Here is a 17,714-nt window from a genome sequence, read left to right on the forward strand (position 1 = left end):
AAGGTTTTTTTTTTTTTTTTTCGGGGGGGTTGAGTTTTTTTTTTTTTTGTTTGTTTTTGCGGGGCGGCCTTTTTTTTTTTTTTTTTTTTTTTTTTTTTTTTTTTTGCGCCTTCGTTTTAGCGATGTAGAACTAGTAAATAGAAAAAGAGTTAGTTACCTGATACCTGCTGCTGGTGAGAGGTGGCAGGTATCCCGTGGAATTAGTGTGAGGTGCGTGAAAGTTGTCCTGGACACGACATTGAGAAAAAAATAGAAAAAGAGTCGTGATGGAACTTGCTTCATTTGATTTGTCACGTGTCAAGAGAATTTAGAACTCATAGGTTGATAATGATGGCCGCGTTAGTGGCGGGCAATGTGATATGCAAATTATAGAACTTTGATGTAAACATAAAGATACTTGAAAATGCTAGGAAGTTACATATTGCATTCATTTACGCCATTTTACTGCTTGTAGAAGTAGGACAAGTAAAAACAGGAATGAGTCGCAGACGAACTTGTTTGTTTTCCTGCTTCTTTCATTTGGTTGTAGCAATCAAAAGAATATAATCCTGCACATCATTGGAACTCATATGTGGATTTTAGTAGTTACTGGCTTGCAGTGAGCAATGCAATCAGCAAATATGAGCCTTTAAAGGAAAAAATAAAGAGAGATTTACCCTCAACCTCCAGCAGGATTGGGAAACTTTGAAATTTTAGGATGATGATTTAACAATTTAAGACGGTGGATTTTTTTGAGAAGATGGCAGATCCGTATGTAAATCATCAGCACAAAAACTGTACTGGAAACCAAAATGAGAAGTGTTACATCAGAGGATCTAAAGAGAAGTAAAAAATAACGGCTAAAAACCACTTGCTCTTCTTTCAAGGAACCTAGAATGTCAATAATTGAAACTGGTTCATCTGTATATTCTGTCTTATACCAAAAACAAAACAGAAGAATACACCTATTTTATGAGATCGAAAGATCATTGCTATCATAAGAATACAACAATTAGTCCTTTTCATTTTAGTTGCATCTTAATTGTTCATAATAAATCATAAAAATCCCTCTTTTTTCCTTATTAAAAAAAGGAATACGCTTCATTTTGCTTCTTTGCAAGTGGTTGCTTGCATCTTTAAAACACCTTGAGTTCCTCTTCTTCCTCGTTGTCTACCAAATTGATGCTGCGGCAATTTTCTGCCTGTCTTTGTTGTGCTGCATCCACCCTCTGTATTCCAGCTTGTCAAGACTTCAGAGGTTCTTCCTGGCATTGCCCACCTAATACCTCTGACGTTGATGAGCAGATCCCATAACTGAATGGTCACTTTGCAATGTAGAAACAGATGGCTAATTGTCTCTTCATTTTGTCCACATAAATAACATCTTCAAATATATTGAAATTCCCTTTTTCCTTAGATTATCCTGAGCAAGAACAGCTTTCCTCAAAACTAATCTAGTGAAAACTGCTACTTTGTATGGTATCTTTACTTTCCGTATAAGCTTCGAAGGCAAATAACTGAGCTGTGATCCCTCCTAATTCAGGTCTTTGTATGCAGACTCACTATGGGAAGTCATTTACTACTTCCTTCTCCATCTTAGTATGTCTTCCCCTTCCTGCAATCCCTTGCACTGTTCCAAGGTGCTAAAAAAGTTCATTGTTCTGTTCATTTCCCAATCACGCATCAGCCTTCTTGAAGCCAGGTTCCACCTCTGTGTTGGCTATACTTCATTCAGTGTAGTCCCTGCTGTTGGTTCGAGTTATATATGTCAGGATATAGCTGTTTGAGCTTTCCAGTACCCAACCAGTTATCCACCCAGAACATTATCTTCCTTCCATCCTTCATATTGAAGCTCAGCTTTTCTGAAAAACCTAGCCACAAGTTTCTTGTGGATCTCCGCAGGATGGCACCATAAAGATTGTTCACCCCTCTGATCTTCAGAAGTCCTCCTTCCTGTATTTTACCTTTATCAGGAAGCCCTCCTTCCTATATTTTGCCTTAATCACATTGCCTCGCAGAGTTTGGTCCTCCTTTGGAAATCTCCAGATTCATATTTCATCAGAAGACCTTGTGAAAAATCATTGCAATGTAAAGTTTAAGTTAACCCGTTCATATTTGCAGTAAATCTGAACAATCAATGAACTATGTCGTAAACGCAAATCACTTGCAAAATTTGCTTATTGGTAGTAAATATCTAAGTGAGGTTTCTGTTTCATTGTCCCTGTGTGGCATGCAGTTTGATTAAGAGTCACGCCCGGTGAACTCGTGCTTTCTTTATATTTATGGTGAAGGTAAAGAATGTACAAAGGGATTACACTTGATTTTTAAATGTTCTTTTGAGCTTTCATACTTGGTTTCATCAGTGAAGAAAAGGCGTTTTGATTTTGTTCTACACAAGAAAGACGTTTGATGCATCTAATTTTGTTAGTTCTTAGCTTGATTCACTTTACTTTATTAACTGTAGAATATTCTGCTATACTGTAGAATGGATGTTGCTCGCTATAAGCTTCATAATTTGAGGAAAACCTCTGAGCTCAATTACTATAGGCGGGATGATAAGAAAACTTTTGAAGGGGATATTGATATTGATGCGTTGGACAATACGCTAAGGTCTGGAGGTCGCTACTGGTCTGCAACATATGCTGCGATTGAGCACCATAAGAACCTGAAGCGTCTAAAAATTTTGACTCCTCTCAAGCCAATGATGAACATTCCGGCTGATTTCGTCTTATTGTCAGATGAAGTTAAATCAGATGAAGGAATCAGAGGAGATGCCATTTCAGGCAATGTTGTGGTCGAGGAATCTTTGGAGGATGAGGTCTTTCGCAAAACGAAGGAGTTCAACAAGATGACAAGGGAACGACCACATGATGCGCAAATTTGGTTGGCTTTCGCACAGTTCCAAGATAAGGTAGCAAGTATGCAACCACAGAAAGGTGCCCGTTTGCAAACACTTGAAAAGAAGATTAGTATTCTGGAGAAGGCTACAGAGCTGAACCCTGACAGCGAGGACCTGCTTCTCTCTCTTATGAATGCTTATCGGAGCAGAGATAGCATTGATGACCTGATTAGTCGATGGGAGAGTATACTTATTCAAAACTCAGGTAGTTGCACATTGTGGAAAGAATTTTTGCGGGTTGTTCAGGGTGATTTTTCAAGATTTAAGGTTTCTGAAACGAGAAAAATGTATGCAAATGCAATCCAAGCTCTATCTGGTGCATGGACTAAGCAGCATAGGCAGGTTCTCACCTTTTACATATTATTCTTTCTTTTTTTGTGCATAAGATAATTATTAATTTGAACATTCCAGTGTTTTTAAAAGCAAAAAAGCACAAAAAATGGCAAGGTCCATGAGGCTTGAAGCAAAGTGTACACTCCTTTTGAAGTGAAAAGACAATCTGCAGAAAACTAAACAAAGCATATGCTCATTTAGTACTATAGTTAACTAATTGCTACTCCTTCTGTAAGATTTTATGTGGCACCATTTGACTTGTAACTTATGGTCTAAACCAATCCTTAGATATTTGTGTAGTGGTAAATCATTTCACTAAAAGGGAATTTCAAAGTCAAATTGCTTCTAATTAGAGTAAGGTGACATTCTTTTTGGGATGGACTAAAAGGGAAAGGGTGCCACATAAAATGGGACGGAGGGAATATTGGATAACTAATTTCAACATCCAGTAGACAATGATGCGGACATTAATCCAACCTCTCGGAGTTGATATTCGGAGTCAGCTGCTTCTTATTTGGATCACTGTGCTCATCATAGTTTGAAGCACATGGCTTCACCCATGAAGCAATAACCCCTTGCTTCACATCACTTCATCGCCATTAGTGGAGGATGACTTTTAACAACACTAGAACATATAGATTTTCAGTTTTGAGCTGTTTGAATTTGATCCTTGTGCCTGTTGGGTACTTCCATAGCTTCTGAAAATCCTTATCTTCTTACGCAGTGTAAATGATAAAGCTGATTGTGCCCTTCTGTGTCAGTAGAGTGATGGTATCATTATCAGTCAAATAGTTGAGAAACTGCATAACAATCAATCTTCTTGGCCATGGCTCTTTGAAAGCGTATAAGAGACCTAAGAGCATCTTCTCTGGAGTCTGTGGAGAGATAATTCCATGCAGTTATTGGGGAAGGGTAGGGGTTCTGAAAGTAGTGGGTACTTCCAGGAGGAACTTGCCTCGGACTAGCTCAACAAATATTGGTGTATGCTTGTCCTAGAACTTCCCTAATATTTGGTTGCTGAAGTAGCACAATAGTGAAATATTCCCAAATAAGAAGCTGACTAAGTGAGGCCCTTGAATGGAGCAAGGATGAAACTGTATGATCATTACTGGATTTATACATGTCAAGCCTCTATGTGTAACCAGAGCATTGGATTCATTAACTAAACGAGAACCTAACTATAGGTGCAGCACTACCTTGTAAAAATGAACTTCTGCATTGATCTCATGAGCATCAGTACTGCAAGTTTTCCAATGTGTTATATTTAGTAATTGTAAAGGAATTTGCAGAACGTAGATGAAATTATTAAGAACTAATCCTTTAAATTATGCATTTTGTTCTCTTTATAGTGCTTTATGATTTGGGACTGAGGCGCAATAGTAGTAGTTGTTATCTCTTGCTTTTATGTATGTGGAATCTTGCAGTTTTTTAAATAATTCAAGTTCATTTTATCTTGCTTTTGCGTATGTGGATCTTGCAGAGTTAGCACATGCTTTGGTGCAAGAGTTCAGATAAATGGCAAATAAATTCATCCTGATCTTGTCCATCACTTTTTCCCTGAAACTGGTTACTTATCTTCTCCGTCACTTTTTGATTTGCTGATGGAGATATCTTTGTTGGATGCAGGTTTCTGGAGGTGCTAATTCGCCTTCTACAGATCCTGCTATTGTTAGACTTGAACTTGGTCTGGTTGATACATTTCTCGGTCTCTGTCGGTTTGAATGGCAGGCTGGGTACAGAGAGTTGGCTACTGCTTTGTTTCAGGCGCAGATTGAATACAGCTTGTTCTGCCCTTCTTTACTTCTTAGTGAGCAAAGCAAGCAAAGATTGTTTGAGCATTTCTGGAACAGTAATGGTGCCAGGGTTGGGGAAGATGGTGCGCTAGGCTGGTCAAAGTGGCTAGAGAAAGAGGAAGAGCTGAGGCAAAGGGCGATGAAGGAGGAATCTTCGCATGATTCTGGAAAGGGTGGTTGGACTGGTTGGTCAGAACCGTTATCTAAAATTAAAGAAAGTAATGAAGCTATAGAAAAAATAACAGAAACTGATGGTGCTCTTGATGAGTTAGAAGATGAATCTGAAATGGAGGATGATGGACAGAAAGATGATACTGAAGCTTTGCTGAAAATGCTTGGGATTGATGCTACTGCTGAAGCTAATTGTGAGATTAAAGATGCAAGAACTTGGATTAGGTGGTCTGAAGAAGAGGTAGCAAGAGACTCGAACCAGTGGATGCCAGTCCATGCTAAAAGTAATCTTTTCTCCCTTTTTTCTTTACCCCTCCCCTTTCTCTTTCTTTTCCTAATTAAGTGTAAAAGCACCTTTTCGGGGCGAAATATCAAGTGAACGAATTGCTCGAAACGAGACCATAATTAACTCAGTGAAAAGTTAACAAATTAAGATACAGACTGAACAGTGATATATCAAGGTTGATTCGTTTTTTAAGGAATTGTTACTTAGCATTTAGGATGTGCTGGAGACTTCCAAAAGAGAACAGAAATATAAAAACATCAAAGAAACAGATTTACGAAGATCCTAATAAGTCTACAAGATCTACTTCCTCTATACGTTGCTCTTTACACCAAAAAGAGCAAAGTACAATGCAATTCCATTTCACTTTCTGAATGGAATTGGATCTATCTTCAAAACACCTACCATTTCTTTCTTTCCACTGTCCACCAGATACACAGAGATTATTTGTCTTTTGGCTCTTGCTTCCCCCCTCTTCTTATCCAACAGCTCAGCAAATCAGAAGGGTGTTCTCCCCTTGTCCATGTAACCTCTGCGAGGTTTAAAATGATTGCCCAGATTTGGCTGTAAATCTGTAAAGGGAATGAGGATGAACGTAGAGTCCCAGAAGGTACTTCTAAAAAGTTACCTTGGGAAAGGGCCTGGGATCATTTTTTGAAGCGATGTGCAAAACCTCATTAAATGTCAGAGGGTGATCTTTGTACTATGGAAAACTGTTCTCTGGTAGGTTCACTCACTAGGGTGGAACAGATGAAAAAGTTCTGTCTAAATGGTGTCTTTATCACTTAGTGGACCTTTAGTTTCACTCCCCCCAAAAGGACTGTTTACTTTTGAACTAAGCTGTGCGGACTCTTCACCTCGATGTCATACCCGTGTCGGATTCTCTAAAATACACTATTTTTGAAGAATCAGACACGCATCTACTGACATTTTTGAAGAGGCCGAGCAACATAGCTTTTGACTACTTTTTTTTTATCAAGTAAGAGTATTTTCCTTCATAAACATGACCAAATCGGTCGTATACATAGGTTACCAAAAGATCAAAAAATCTATAAAATATGAAGCTCTACAAAATCCACCCAATCCTCTAAGCAAGAAGGAAATTTCTGTTTACACCAAAAGAAAATAAGAGAGCGGAGACTACTCCTCAATTGCAAGAATCTCGACTCTATATCTTCATAAGCTCTTCTATCTCTCTCTCTCTCCAGACTACCCGCATTAATGCTATCGGAACCATGTTCCAAGCCCTTCATCTTCTCCGCTTTCTCCCGCTCTTCCAACTCAGCATCAGATCTTTCACAGTTTTTGGCCAAATTCTTTTTAGTGGCTTAGCTTCTCTATTTCTTTTCTTCAAAAAGCTTGGCAAGTACATCTCATTTGTTTGACTTCAATGGCTAAATGTTGGTAGACATTCCAATCAAGCCGCAAATCCAAATTTATTTCACTTGTGACAGAGACATGAACAACTGTAGTTTTCTGGACTAAATTCCATATGATGTTCTCTACCACTTTACACCTAATAACTCCTGTTCTGTTTTCATCCTTGCTGTGCTGTTAGCGCCATTCACCTATCAGGCCTTACTCCAAGTCTTTTTTGATCAATAGGCATGACTATGTATCTATTATTTTGATTATAAGACTAGTTTTATGCTTAAGAATGCGTGCGTTTGCAGATAGAGTGTGACAATAGTTGGTTGTTTTCTTGTAAAGATATTTTGCTATAAATATTTTCCTTGTAAAGATCGTGAACTGACTGATTGAAGTTTCAGTGTACTGAGTGTATTTCCAAGTGATGAATTATTTCCTGCCTACTATTTCTCCTCACATTAGCATCTGTTGTCTGAGATAGAGAATTAATTCCTTAAATATTTATGTTTAACAGCTGGGATTTCGCATAGTGAGGTTCCTGCTGATTCACAGGATGATGAGCAGCTTTTGAGAGTAATAGCATATGAAGATTTGAGTGACTACCTGTTCTCGATATGTTCTGAAGAAGCGCGTCTTTCCCTCGTATCCCAGTTCATTGATTTTTATGGCGGGAGGATGGCTCAATGGTCCGTTTCCTATCTTGAATGTTGTATTGACTTCTTTAGTGATCATATTGATTTTACTAGATATTAGTCATTGCTGCCATTAAAAAAATGCAGAGGTCCATGTCACGTTTTAGAGTAATTCATTTTTGAGGGTGTTTTTGCTATGAATGTATCTGGATAGAAAGGATGTTGTTTTCTAGCATGTGTTTTTGCTATGAATGTATCTGGATAGAAAGGATGTTGTTTTCTAGTAGACTTTGGAAGGATCTCATATGCTAGAGCTTTAAACTTTTAACTTGAGAACCAAGCCATCCTGTCACATTTGCACTTAAGGTTGAATGATGTTGTCTAGGTTCAGCTTGGTTTATATACGAACTCTTGAGTGTGCTAAGACTTGGTGAGCATGAACTTTCGTCACTTGTACTCGATTAGCTAGGATCATGCTTTTATGTCCTTACCCTTTTTCCTCCTTGAAGTGGTGCTAGTAAATTGTTTAGTTATATCCATGTGTCGTAGCGGAAATGAGGATGTTGAGATGAATGTGTGGACATACTAAGAGATATAAGATTAGGACGAAGATATTCAAGACTAGGTGAGAGTGGCTTCCGTGGTGGACAAGATGAGTGATTAGTAATCACTAACACACGTTTGGTTCTTTTTAAGTACTTGATGTTTACTTTCGTGTCCTTGCATATTACAAAGTTGGTTGATGCCAGTTGTAGTAGTTAAAAATAGGGGGCAACAAGACCCCCTAATAAAGCTTTTTTGATAAAGTAAACGATTCGCTCTGACAACTTTGGACCAGATTAACCCCTTTGAATTAGCCGATCTTACAAGATCGATCGGGTGGGCTGGTTCGGAATGGGTGATTTGTGGAGAAAAGAATAGCTAATAGATAGATTCTACTATTTGGTCATGACAAAAGAGTAGCTGTGAAGCATGCTCCCGAGGAGATTGATCTTTCCCTGAGTCGATCCAACGATCCAACCAGGGAGGGGGGGGGGGGGGGTCACTGTCTAATGGTATCACACCCTTCTCAAAGGAACCATACATGACACTCTTTCATCATACGACTATGTCCTAAAAGTAGGACAATCCCGTTCCTTTGACCAATAGTCCCTCAAACCTTTATGATTTTGTGCTGAACGTGGACTCCGTCGTCGAACTTCTCGTTTAATGAAGCCCCAGATCTCGTTGTTTCCGTTTTCTTAGAGTTGAGACGCAGATGATTCAGACATGTAAATAGAAGATACACATATGCCTAGGAGGTGTGAGAGGTTGGCTATGGTGGGTATGAAAAGGGATAGAGTTAGGCTGAGAAGTATTAGAAGAGGTATTTACACATGATGCGGTACTTGCAACTTACTAAGGATATAACCCTAGATAGGAGGATTTGGAGGTCGAGGATTAGGGTAGAAGGTTAGTAGGCAGTAGAGTGTTGCCTAGTTTCCCTTAGCAGTATTGTTATTATTACTCTTACTATCTTATTCTTCGATTTTTTTTTTCTTTTTGGATGAAGCAAGAACTTATTGAACTTATTCTTTGATTGTATTATTGTTTTTTGTTTCCTTCGTTTCAGTTACCATATCATTTGTTGTTTCTACTGTTCTCTTCTCATTTATTTACAATAATACTCCCAAACATTTTACATGGTGAAGATGGCTCAAGAGCCCATAATCATATTTCATGCTTCATTGTCGTGTGGATTATAGCATAGGTGAATAAACCATAAAATCATCAAGGTATTAGGTTAGCTGTGAAGAAAAATCATAAGTTTATCATTTATCATATTATTATGGTGGAACCAATGGAACCCATGGAATAGGAATATAATGAGAATCCGTGGATAACATAGGGAGTTCATGATGTTCATAATGAGATAACTTTAACAATGCATGACATTTTCATAATTGAGCCCTAACTTGTCTCATGGAAGAACATACACAAAGTATGTAGGACGTACCATGGGGAAGAACCATAGATAGTCCCATACGAAGATAGTTAGCCTTACATACGTTAGTTGTTCCAAGATAACCAAAGAAAGTCCCAACTTTGAAGAATAACTTCAAAATCTTCACTTAGACCTCTTTGAAGGGTTTTCTTGAAACCCTAAGTTTTTAGAGTAGAATCTGACTAACAATCCATATATGTTTGTTAAAATTGCTTAACAATACTTGGAAGAACCTTACCTTGATGTGGGAGGATGAGGAGAAAAAAATCATTCTAGGGCTTGAAGTGAAGAATGATATAAAGTTTAGGAGAAACTCACCTTTAGAATGATAGTTGTCGGGCCACTTACAGCCACCTAGGGTGCCATGTACAGTTTGTACAATCCACTTACGGTCCGTAGGTGGACCGTACAGGGACAACTGGGCTAGGCAATAGCTTTGTTCAAGGTTGAGTTCAAGTATGGTCCAGGTATAGCCTGTAGGTGGGGCTATACATGGGCTTTCCTAATTTTCGGAGGCTTCACATATGGTATCGGGTATGGCCTCACTTGGCCATCTAAAGCCTATGTGAGCGAGCCGTATCCGGTGTTCCCAATATACTGGAGGCTTCACTTGTGATTGCACTTATGGCCCCCGGGTGGGTGGGTTCTGTCCGCGATCAATGTATGGTCCATATGTCCTATATACGACCGTACATGGCTCCCCGTACGTAAAATCACTGAAGCCTCCTCATCATAAATCCATCTACGGTTCAGGTACGGTCCGTATGTCCCCTGTATCTCGCACCGTACCTCAACCCCGAATCTTTGAACTTGGTTCTTTCAATTCTTCTTCTTCTTCTTCTTCCTCTTCTTTTTTTTTTTTTGATGAGGAGGTTCTTTCAATTCTATATCAACTCCATTCTTATGCAACACCACACTACACCAAAATAGGACATTAACTCTTGAGCATTACCACATTTTCTGGGTGATTACTCACATTCAATGGAACAAACTGTAGGCCGAAGGTACTAGGTATTGCATTGAAGGCCAGATAGTCAATGTTTTCCCGAAGAATATAAAGCACAATATTTTGGTCAAACCTCTGGAAGTTGCTGATCGTTAGCAGTTTAGAAGGAATGGATTCAATTTGCTGAAGTTGGCATTATATACAAAAAAAGGTTTGGGATAAGTTCTATGAACTTTTTAGGCTTAAATTTAGCATCTGTGTATGGGGGTGTGGGCGTGGGTGGGGGTGGGGATAAAGCTTCTTAATACACACATTCTGATATTCGTTTCCAATGAAATCAAAGATTCAGAGAGGAGACCCAACTATGATAGGAGAAGGATCCACTAAAAACTTACTGCTTTAAGAGATCTCGTTTTTGTTGTGACACTCAATTAGGTCTTCCTTTTTCTTGGTTACTGTGTATGAAATTTTTTATTTATTGACAAGTACGTATATATAATTTGGTAAGAGTGAGTTTTAAGTCACAGACTTCCGTAAATTTTAGTTTCTCAGAGTATTTCTAAAGATATTGTTCAGCATGTTGCTTCTCTGTATTACTATGGTTCCTTTTTCTTTGACGAAGCATGCTATTTATTGACCGAAGGGGCATAGAAGTGCTTGGTAAACTAACACAGGGCAGGAATGAAACAAGAGGAACATAATTAGTTTATATAAGTTACTTCCTTTTAATGCGCGCAGGACTTGTACAAACAGTTCAAGTTGGGCTGATAAAAGCCTTAGTTTGGAGGCTATTCCAGACTCTCTCTTTGATGAACTAAGAAGAATGCACAGCTTTTTAACCAAAGAAGGAAGGAACCAAAGTGACACAAGTTTGGAGCAAGTTTTTAGAAGCTCTGATGATGTCTCTATGAGGACGAGCATGATGAGTTTTGTTCGAAATGCTACATTGCTTTGTTGCACTATATTTCCCCAAAATCACATTTTGGAAGAGGCTGTTCTTATTGCGGAGGAGCTATCAAATACAGTAATGAATACTTCTAGTTGTTCAGTCACACCATGTCGAGCTTTAGCAAAAAGTCTTTTAAAGAGTAACCGTCAGGTATATCTTTTATTCATCTTGCTGGTCAAGCATTCTGCTCTTGTGATTCACATGATTCCTTAAAATGTTAGTGCATGTCTTCAATGTTGCAAATTGCACGTGACTTTAAATTATTAATTTCATTGCAAATAAAGGTAAAGGTAATTTTAACAATCAAGAAATGGAAACTCACTTGTGGCTTCATGGTTGCATGAAATCTGTGTTTAAGAACATTGATGCGCAAATAGTTCTCCCATTGGTGACAATAACTTATTGAGATTTTGCAAGTCCTCATTAAAATGGTGCTTGTTTGTTTTACTGAGGTGTCAGCTTCTCTCTCTCTTTCGTTTTATTTTCTTTCTTTTACGCTGGACAGTAAATCATGTGCACCTTTTATGGTCTTCTGTCAATTCCTTTGAAATTTATTGCATATGTTGGAGATTGATCAGGATCTCATGTGATAGTTTACCTATTGCTCTATTAGGTGCTTAGAGATGGTAACAGTGTGATAGGTGATAGACTTGATATTGATTTGTATCCTCTCTCTTGTCCCCTGCCTCTTCCAAGGATTATCATTTTGGTTCCTATGCTTTTAAATTGTCCCTGTTCACCACAAAATTCTTTTTATTAAGTTTGCGCCATGAGTGGATTGTATTATATTTTTTGTGTTTCAGATGTCTCCATTGGGATTTAGCCTTGGGAGGTGCTTCTGATGTCTCAACTTGAAAGTTACTTATTTGTCTTCTACATTTTTTCCGTTCTTACAGGATGTATTGCTTTGTGGAGTTTATGCACGAAGGGAAGCATTTTTTGGAAATATTGACCATGCTAGAAAGATTTTCGACATGGCATTGTCTTCTATTGATGGACTTCCACAGGTACATTCCGTTCCCTGATTGACATGATATTGGCATGGTATCCATTCATTGGGAGAGGTGAACTCCTTCAACGTGCCCTGTGATTCTGTATGAGACAGTCTTCTAGCTAGTGCTTAAATCACCATTTCCTTCATCATGAAATAAAGTTTTCATAGCCCACAGTTTCTTGGGGAATCTAAGTCGGTTACTAGTTTTAGTGCTTGTTGGTTAATTTTTCTTTGCTACCAATAAGTTGTTTTTGTCATTTGATGTTGTAATATTACTTTATTTTATTGAATTAGTAGGATGTTCAGACAAATGCATCTCTCTTATATCTCTGGTACACTGAAGTGGAGGTAGCAAACAGTATTCATGGTGGTTCTGGATTGGCTGAATCATCTTTACGTGCTGTGCATATTTTATCTTGCTTGGGCAGTGGCATAAAATACAGTCCGTATAAATGTAAACCCTCAAGCCTGCAACAGCTGAAAGCACGCCAAGGATTCAAAGAACAAGTGAATTCTCTACGTTCGTCGTGGACACGTGGCTTAATTGATGATCATTCAGTTGCTCTCATATGTTCAGCTGCTTTATTTGAAGAAATAACAATTGGATGGACTGAAGGTGTTCAAATTTTAGAGCAAGCATTCACAATGGTGCTTCCTGGTAATCAACTTTTTTGCTGCCTGTCATTTTCTCCTTTTTTAACCTGAAATTTGCGCCTTTAAGATTTTACTTAGATAGCTTTGGTTTAAGATTGCTTGGAAATGAGATGTACAATTAGTTTTTATTTAATAATGTAGTTACCCTTCACTTAATAATAACAATTGTTATGAGAAATAAATTGTTGCTCACTGCAGATGAAATACCGGAACTTTCCAGCTTGTATCCTTTTATTAAAGTATTTTGCAGAGTAGAATTAGTTGTCCTCTTATCTCCTAATGAAGACAATGGAAATATCGTCTTGTATCAACTTTTTTTTAGTTTTACCGGAAAATATTCATTATTTTTGAGAAAAGTTATCTTTTGCAATATTGAGAAAAAATTGACAAGAAAAATGTAAGTAATATCATGGCGTTTATGTGCAGAATGAACTAAATTCTCTTTGAATTTGTTTCTTTGAGCACTGTTCTTTATACTTTCAGATCTGTCTCTTTTAAGCTGTTGCACAATCCATGTTTTCTTAAAAGAAATGGTATTACCTAAATAATGTTAAGGGTAAATTATGTTCTTTGGTGATACTGAGGGTAAATGTCAAATGACATTAAGGGTGAACCATATTCTTTGTGATGCTAGATCTTCATGGCTCCATAATGTTTTACTATATTGTTTCCCGTTGCCCCCCTTCATGAATAGTTTCATGATTAGTATTAATGCTTGAACAATTTATTTGTAAATACTACTTTGAACTAAAATTTGTACTGGCAGTAGTTACTACGTGTAAATCCTATCCTTGTTGGCCATACCATTCTCTATAGTTATAGCTTATTATGTAGTTTGGACTTTGGAATCCTCTCCTCCACACCCTCACCCGGTACCTCACAGCCAAAAATTAAAAGAGAAAAGACAAGGCTATTTTTATATTGAAAAAAATGGACAAGGAAGGCAATATGCTTTTTTTTCCCCAAAAGAAACTGTGTTATGAATTGGTAATTTATGTACTTCACTATTGTCTTGAATCTGATATATCTCTTCCTGATGGAATATTACCATCTTACTGATGGTTATTGCAATGACCTTACTGTAGAAAGAAGGCGGCACAGTCATCATCTGGAGTGTTTGTTCAACTTTTACACGAGGATGCTATGTAGACATCATCAAGAAATGAAGCTGTCCAAATTATGGGAATGTATAGTGAAAGGACTGGATATATATCCATGCAATTCAAGTCTTTACAATGCATTTGTTGAAATTGGCCATCTCTATGTGTCACCTAATAAGCTACGGTGGATCTTGGATGAAATTCTCCAAAAGTATGACCTTCTTAACCTTTTCCTCCAGTTCTATGTGACATACAGTAGACAGAGTCAGAAATCGTTCACATATGTTAAGTTTCTTCCATCACTATGCTAAGTTTTATTACTTGAATATTCTTGTTAGTAGCTTCGGAGGGTCTAGGAATTTTTTATGTGCTATTAAGACTATTATGTTGTCTATAATTAATTATTAAGAACACTCACGTTTAAAGAGGAATTTTGGCTCAAAATGCTTTAATTGAAAATTATGTTTGTTGGTGCCACTAAAATTTAGAAATATTGATATCTCCCTCTAGGCTTTCTTCTAGTGGTAAGAGCGTAGCACTTGATGTGTGGGTTTAGGCGTAGGTCACCTTTTTGAACATTGCCACAAAGAAAGCCTGGTGTTTTAAGTGAGAAGGATAGAGGGGCGGACCTATTATCCATAGTCGTTTGAACCCATGCATCACTGTTCCTCAAGGATTCCTCGGTTATGAAAAACAAATATTGATACTTTATTTCAAGGGAAAATGGCTAAATTGACGCCTAAACTATGGCTGGATTTGTAGTAATACACACATACTTTACGGGGGACCTAGTATCTCCTTGGATATTTTTTAAAAGCACTTTTTTGGCATTTATCTGATGCGACACAAGCCAAAACTCGATTATGGAAGAATATAGTGATTCACGAGGTTAAATTTCAAGAGATTTAACTTATTTCTTCGTTTCAAATTGAAGTCTGAGGGAGAGGGTTTCCATCTTTTTCTTTTGTTTGAAGAGTGTAAATGAGTGATAATAATCAAACTCCTTTGTCCTTTGCTTTTTGATCATCGCGTGTACAAACGAGATAACAAAGTTTTGGTGTGTTATTCAGCTCACCTGATAAATGTTAAAAGAAGTGCTTTAAAAAACATCCATGGGGGTCATAGGACCTCCATAAGATATGTGTTTGGACCTCCATAAGATATGTGTTTGGACCTCCATAAAATATGTGTTTTAGTGCAAATCCGGTCATAGTATAGGTGCCATTTTGCCTTATTTCAATTACACTATCCTCGGTCCTGAACTAGTTGGGGTCGGCTATGTGAAATAGTGATGCTCTAATGACTTCTCAAAAGGTTTTCTTAGTTGATTTTTAGTACTCCATCCGTTCCTAAAAGAATGACATTATATCCTTTATAGTTCGTTTGAAAAGAATGACACCTTTCTAAATTTGGAAATAATTTAACTTGAACTTCTCAGTTTACCCTTAATGATAAGCTTTTACAGTCACAAATATTATGGCATGTTTAAGACCACAAGTTATAAAGTGTTTTAGACGCACCAATGTTTTGGCTATCTAAATCATAAGTTCAAAAGTCTTCTTTTAACTCTGTGCCCAGTCAAACTACGACATATAAATGGAAGCGGAGGGACTGCTACCTTCATGTGGCTAAGCTTGGAATCTGAATTTCAAATGTATGTTGCTCTGTCTGAGTGCTTCTTAAAAGATCTTTCTTGCAGTGTTGCTCCGTTTGGCAGGCTTTTGTAACTGAAAAGCTATGCCAAGTATGTATTATAGAAGATTTCCAATGTCAAGTCTTTTGCCTCTTTCATTTTGGAGAGACTTATAATGTACAATTAGATCCAAGTTTCAACCCCCCTAGTCAGTCAAATAAAAAATATAAAAAAAAACTTGGGATGACACTTTTTTGACGGTAATTTACGCTCTTGGTTTTGCATTTGAAATCTATCCTTTTGAAAGAAGATGCTGAAAGAATATATTCCTAACATGTAGTTGTTTAAAGCTATGTTTATAGTTTTCCATCTACTGGATTCAAAGATATATTTTCTCTCTTATTTATTCTTTCCTTGTCAAAAAAAGATTTAATTTCTCTTCCTGTTGTGTCCGTTGCTTAAACTTCCAGGAAACCGTCGCTGCTTGTTTTGCTGTTTGCATTATCATTTGACATGAGCAAAGATGGCACAGAGCATAGAATACACAGACTTTTTGAGAGGGCTTTGGAGAACGAGAAGCTACGTAACTCAGTATTGGTATGGCGCTTGTATATTGCTTATGAAAGTGATATAGCATGCAACCTTTCTGCAGCTAGAAGAGCTTTCTTTCGGGCCATCCATGCTTGCCCATGGTGAGTACATTGTTTGTGATGTGCTGTAACAGTGAAATAAAAGCAGGGCAAATAGGACCTTCATAATCTTAAGGGGTTTGGAAGGAAGAGCACAAACTCTTCTCATTCCCCTCTTCCAACTGTTGGAATTGCCCATAAACTTTTTTGATGAAGTAAGAAATTTTATATAATAGGCATCGAGAAGATGCAAGAAGTACAAAAGAGGGAAGGAGAAGTCAGCTTGATGCAAAAAGTGCTAAGCTAGAGCGGAAGAGCTGACAAAATCCAAAAAGTTGATAGGGCAATCTGCTAGGTCTAAATTCTGTGAACTATATAACCATAAAAGACAACTAGCTTAACCCATCAAAGCATCACAAATGTCATGCAATCAATTATAGCGTTTCCTTACTCTTTTGTTTGAATATTTCTTTAACATTGACTTAACCAATAGAACTGTAGTTTGCTACCCAGACAGATTGCTGTGCTTTCTAATAACCTCATTTCTGTTGCTCAAAATTTGCTCAGGTCAAAACGGCTCTGGCTTGATGGTTTCATTAAGTTAAATTCCGTTCTTACAGCAAAAGAGTTGTCTGATCTCCAGGAAGTGATGCGGGATAAAGAACTCAATTTGAGGACAGATATTTATGAAATACTATTGCAAGATGATGTTGATTCTGAAGTCATGAAAATCAAAATTTCTTCAGTTGCGGATGGTTAACGTGCCAGCTATATGACACAATCACATGGCTTTTGTCAGCGCTCAACTTTGAAGTACCTGGTCTTGGTTGGTTTCGGACAAGGCCGTAAGTGATGCCTTTGATGTTAGTACATGCTGATCACTGTCGTGATGTGAGCGGAAAGATGGATCCTCTTTCCAGGGAAGATAACGGAAAATGTTTATTACTTGATGCCGTTAGTTGTATGACAGACTGGTGCAGCCTTTTCTGTAATCCTTTGATTATAACAAGATTAAATCAGCAGCTAATAGCGGCCCATCTGTAACTTGCTGAGTGCATAACTAAGGTGTTAGCTCCCCCTTTTGTATGTTATGCTTCAGGTTCTACCAACAAAATAGAGGAAATAGCAAAAGTAAGATAAAACTGTCTTGAAAAGGATTACAGAAAACCTGTCTGTTCTTCCCTTCACTCGACATTTCTCTGGTGTCTCTCTACATTGCGTTCTTTACTTTCCTCCTTTTTGGGGTTTAAAAGACAGTTCGTGAAGGAACATGACTTCATTATTATTGGCAGGATGCAGTTAATCTTTTCCTCCCCTTTTGATAATGATCGTTAGTGTTTGAATGAACCGCCTTGTTGTTTCCTCGG

General features: G+C 37.7%; 1 protein-coding gene across 3 annotated transcripts in view; it reads left to right on the plus strand.

Moving 5' to 3' along the window:
• LOC107862800 (nuclear exosome regulator NRDE2) overlaps positions 1 to 17,694 on the plus strand; it is an 18,404-nt gene extending 710 nt beyond the window's left edge. Inside the window, exons 2-10 of one of the 3 annotated variants that reach the window (XM_016708461.2) lie at positions 2,464 to 3,220; positions 4,838 to 5,459; positions 7,341 to 7,512; positions 11,127 to 11,487; positions 12,234 to 12,344; positions 12,629 to 12,989; positions 14,071 to 14,296; positions 16,189 to 16,410; positions 16,915 to 17,694. In XM_016708461.2, coding sequence (XP_016563947.2) covers positions 2,464 to 3,220; positions 4,838 to 5,459; positions 7,341 to 7,512; positions 11,127 to 11,487; positions 12,234 to 12,344; positions 12,629 to 12,989; positions 14,071 to 14,296; positions 16,189 to 16,410; positions 16,915 to 17,107 — 3,025 coding nt within the window. In that variant the 3' untranslated portion in view covers positions 17,108 to 17,694. Of the gene's footprint in view, positions 1 to 2,443; positions 3,221 to 4,837; positions 5,460 to 7,340; positions 7,513 to 11,126; positions 11,488 to 12,233; positions 12,345 to 12,628; positions 12,990 to 14,070; positions 14,297 to 15,663; positions 15,740 to 16,188; positions 16,411 to 16,914 lie in introns of those variants that run through there. The other 2 variants (XM_016708462.2, XM_047409585.1) reach the window with 2 other exon arrangements.
• The last annotated feature ends 20 nt before the right edge of the window (positions 17,695 to 17,714 follow it).

The sequence above is a fragment of the Capsicum annuum genome, chromosome 3 (genome assembly GCF_002878395.1).
Source record: "Capsicum annuum cultivar UCD-10X-F1 chromosome 3, UCD10Xv1.1, whole genome shotgun sequence".
Lineage (NCBI taxonomy): Eukaryota > Viridiplantae > Streptophyta > Magnoliopsida > Solanales > Solanaceae > Capsicum > Capsicum annuum.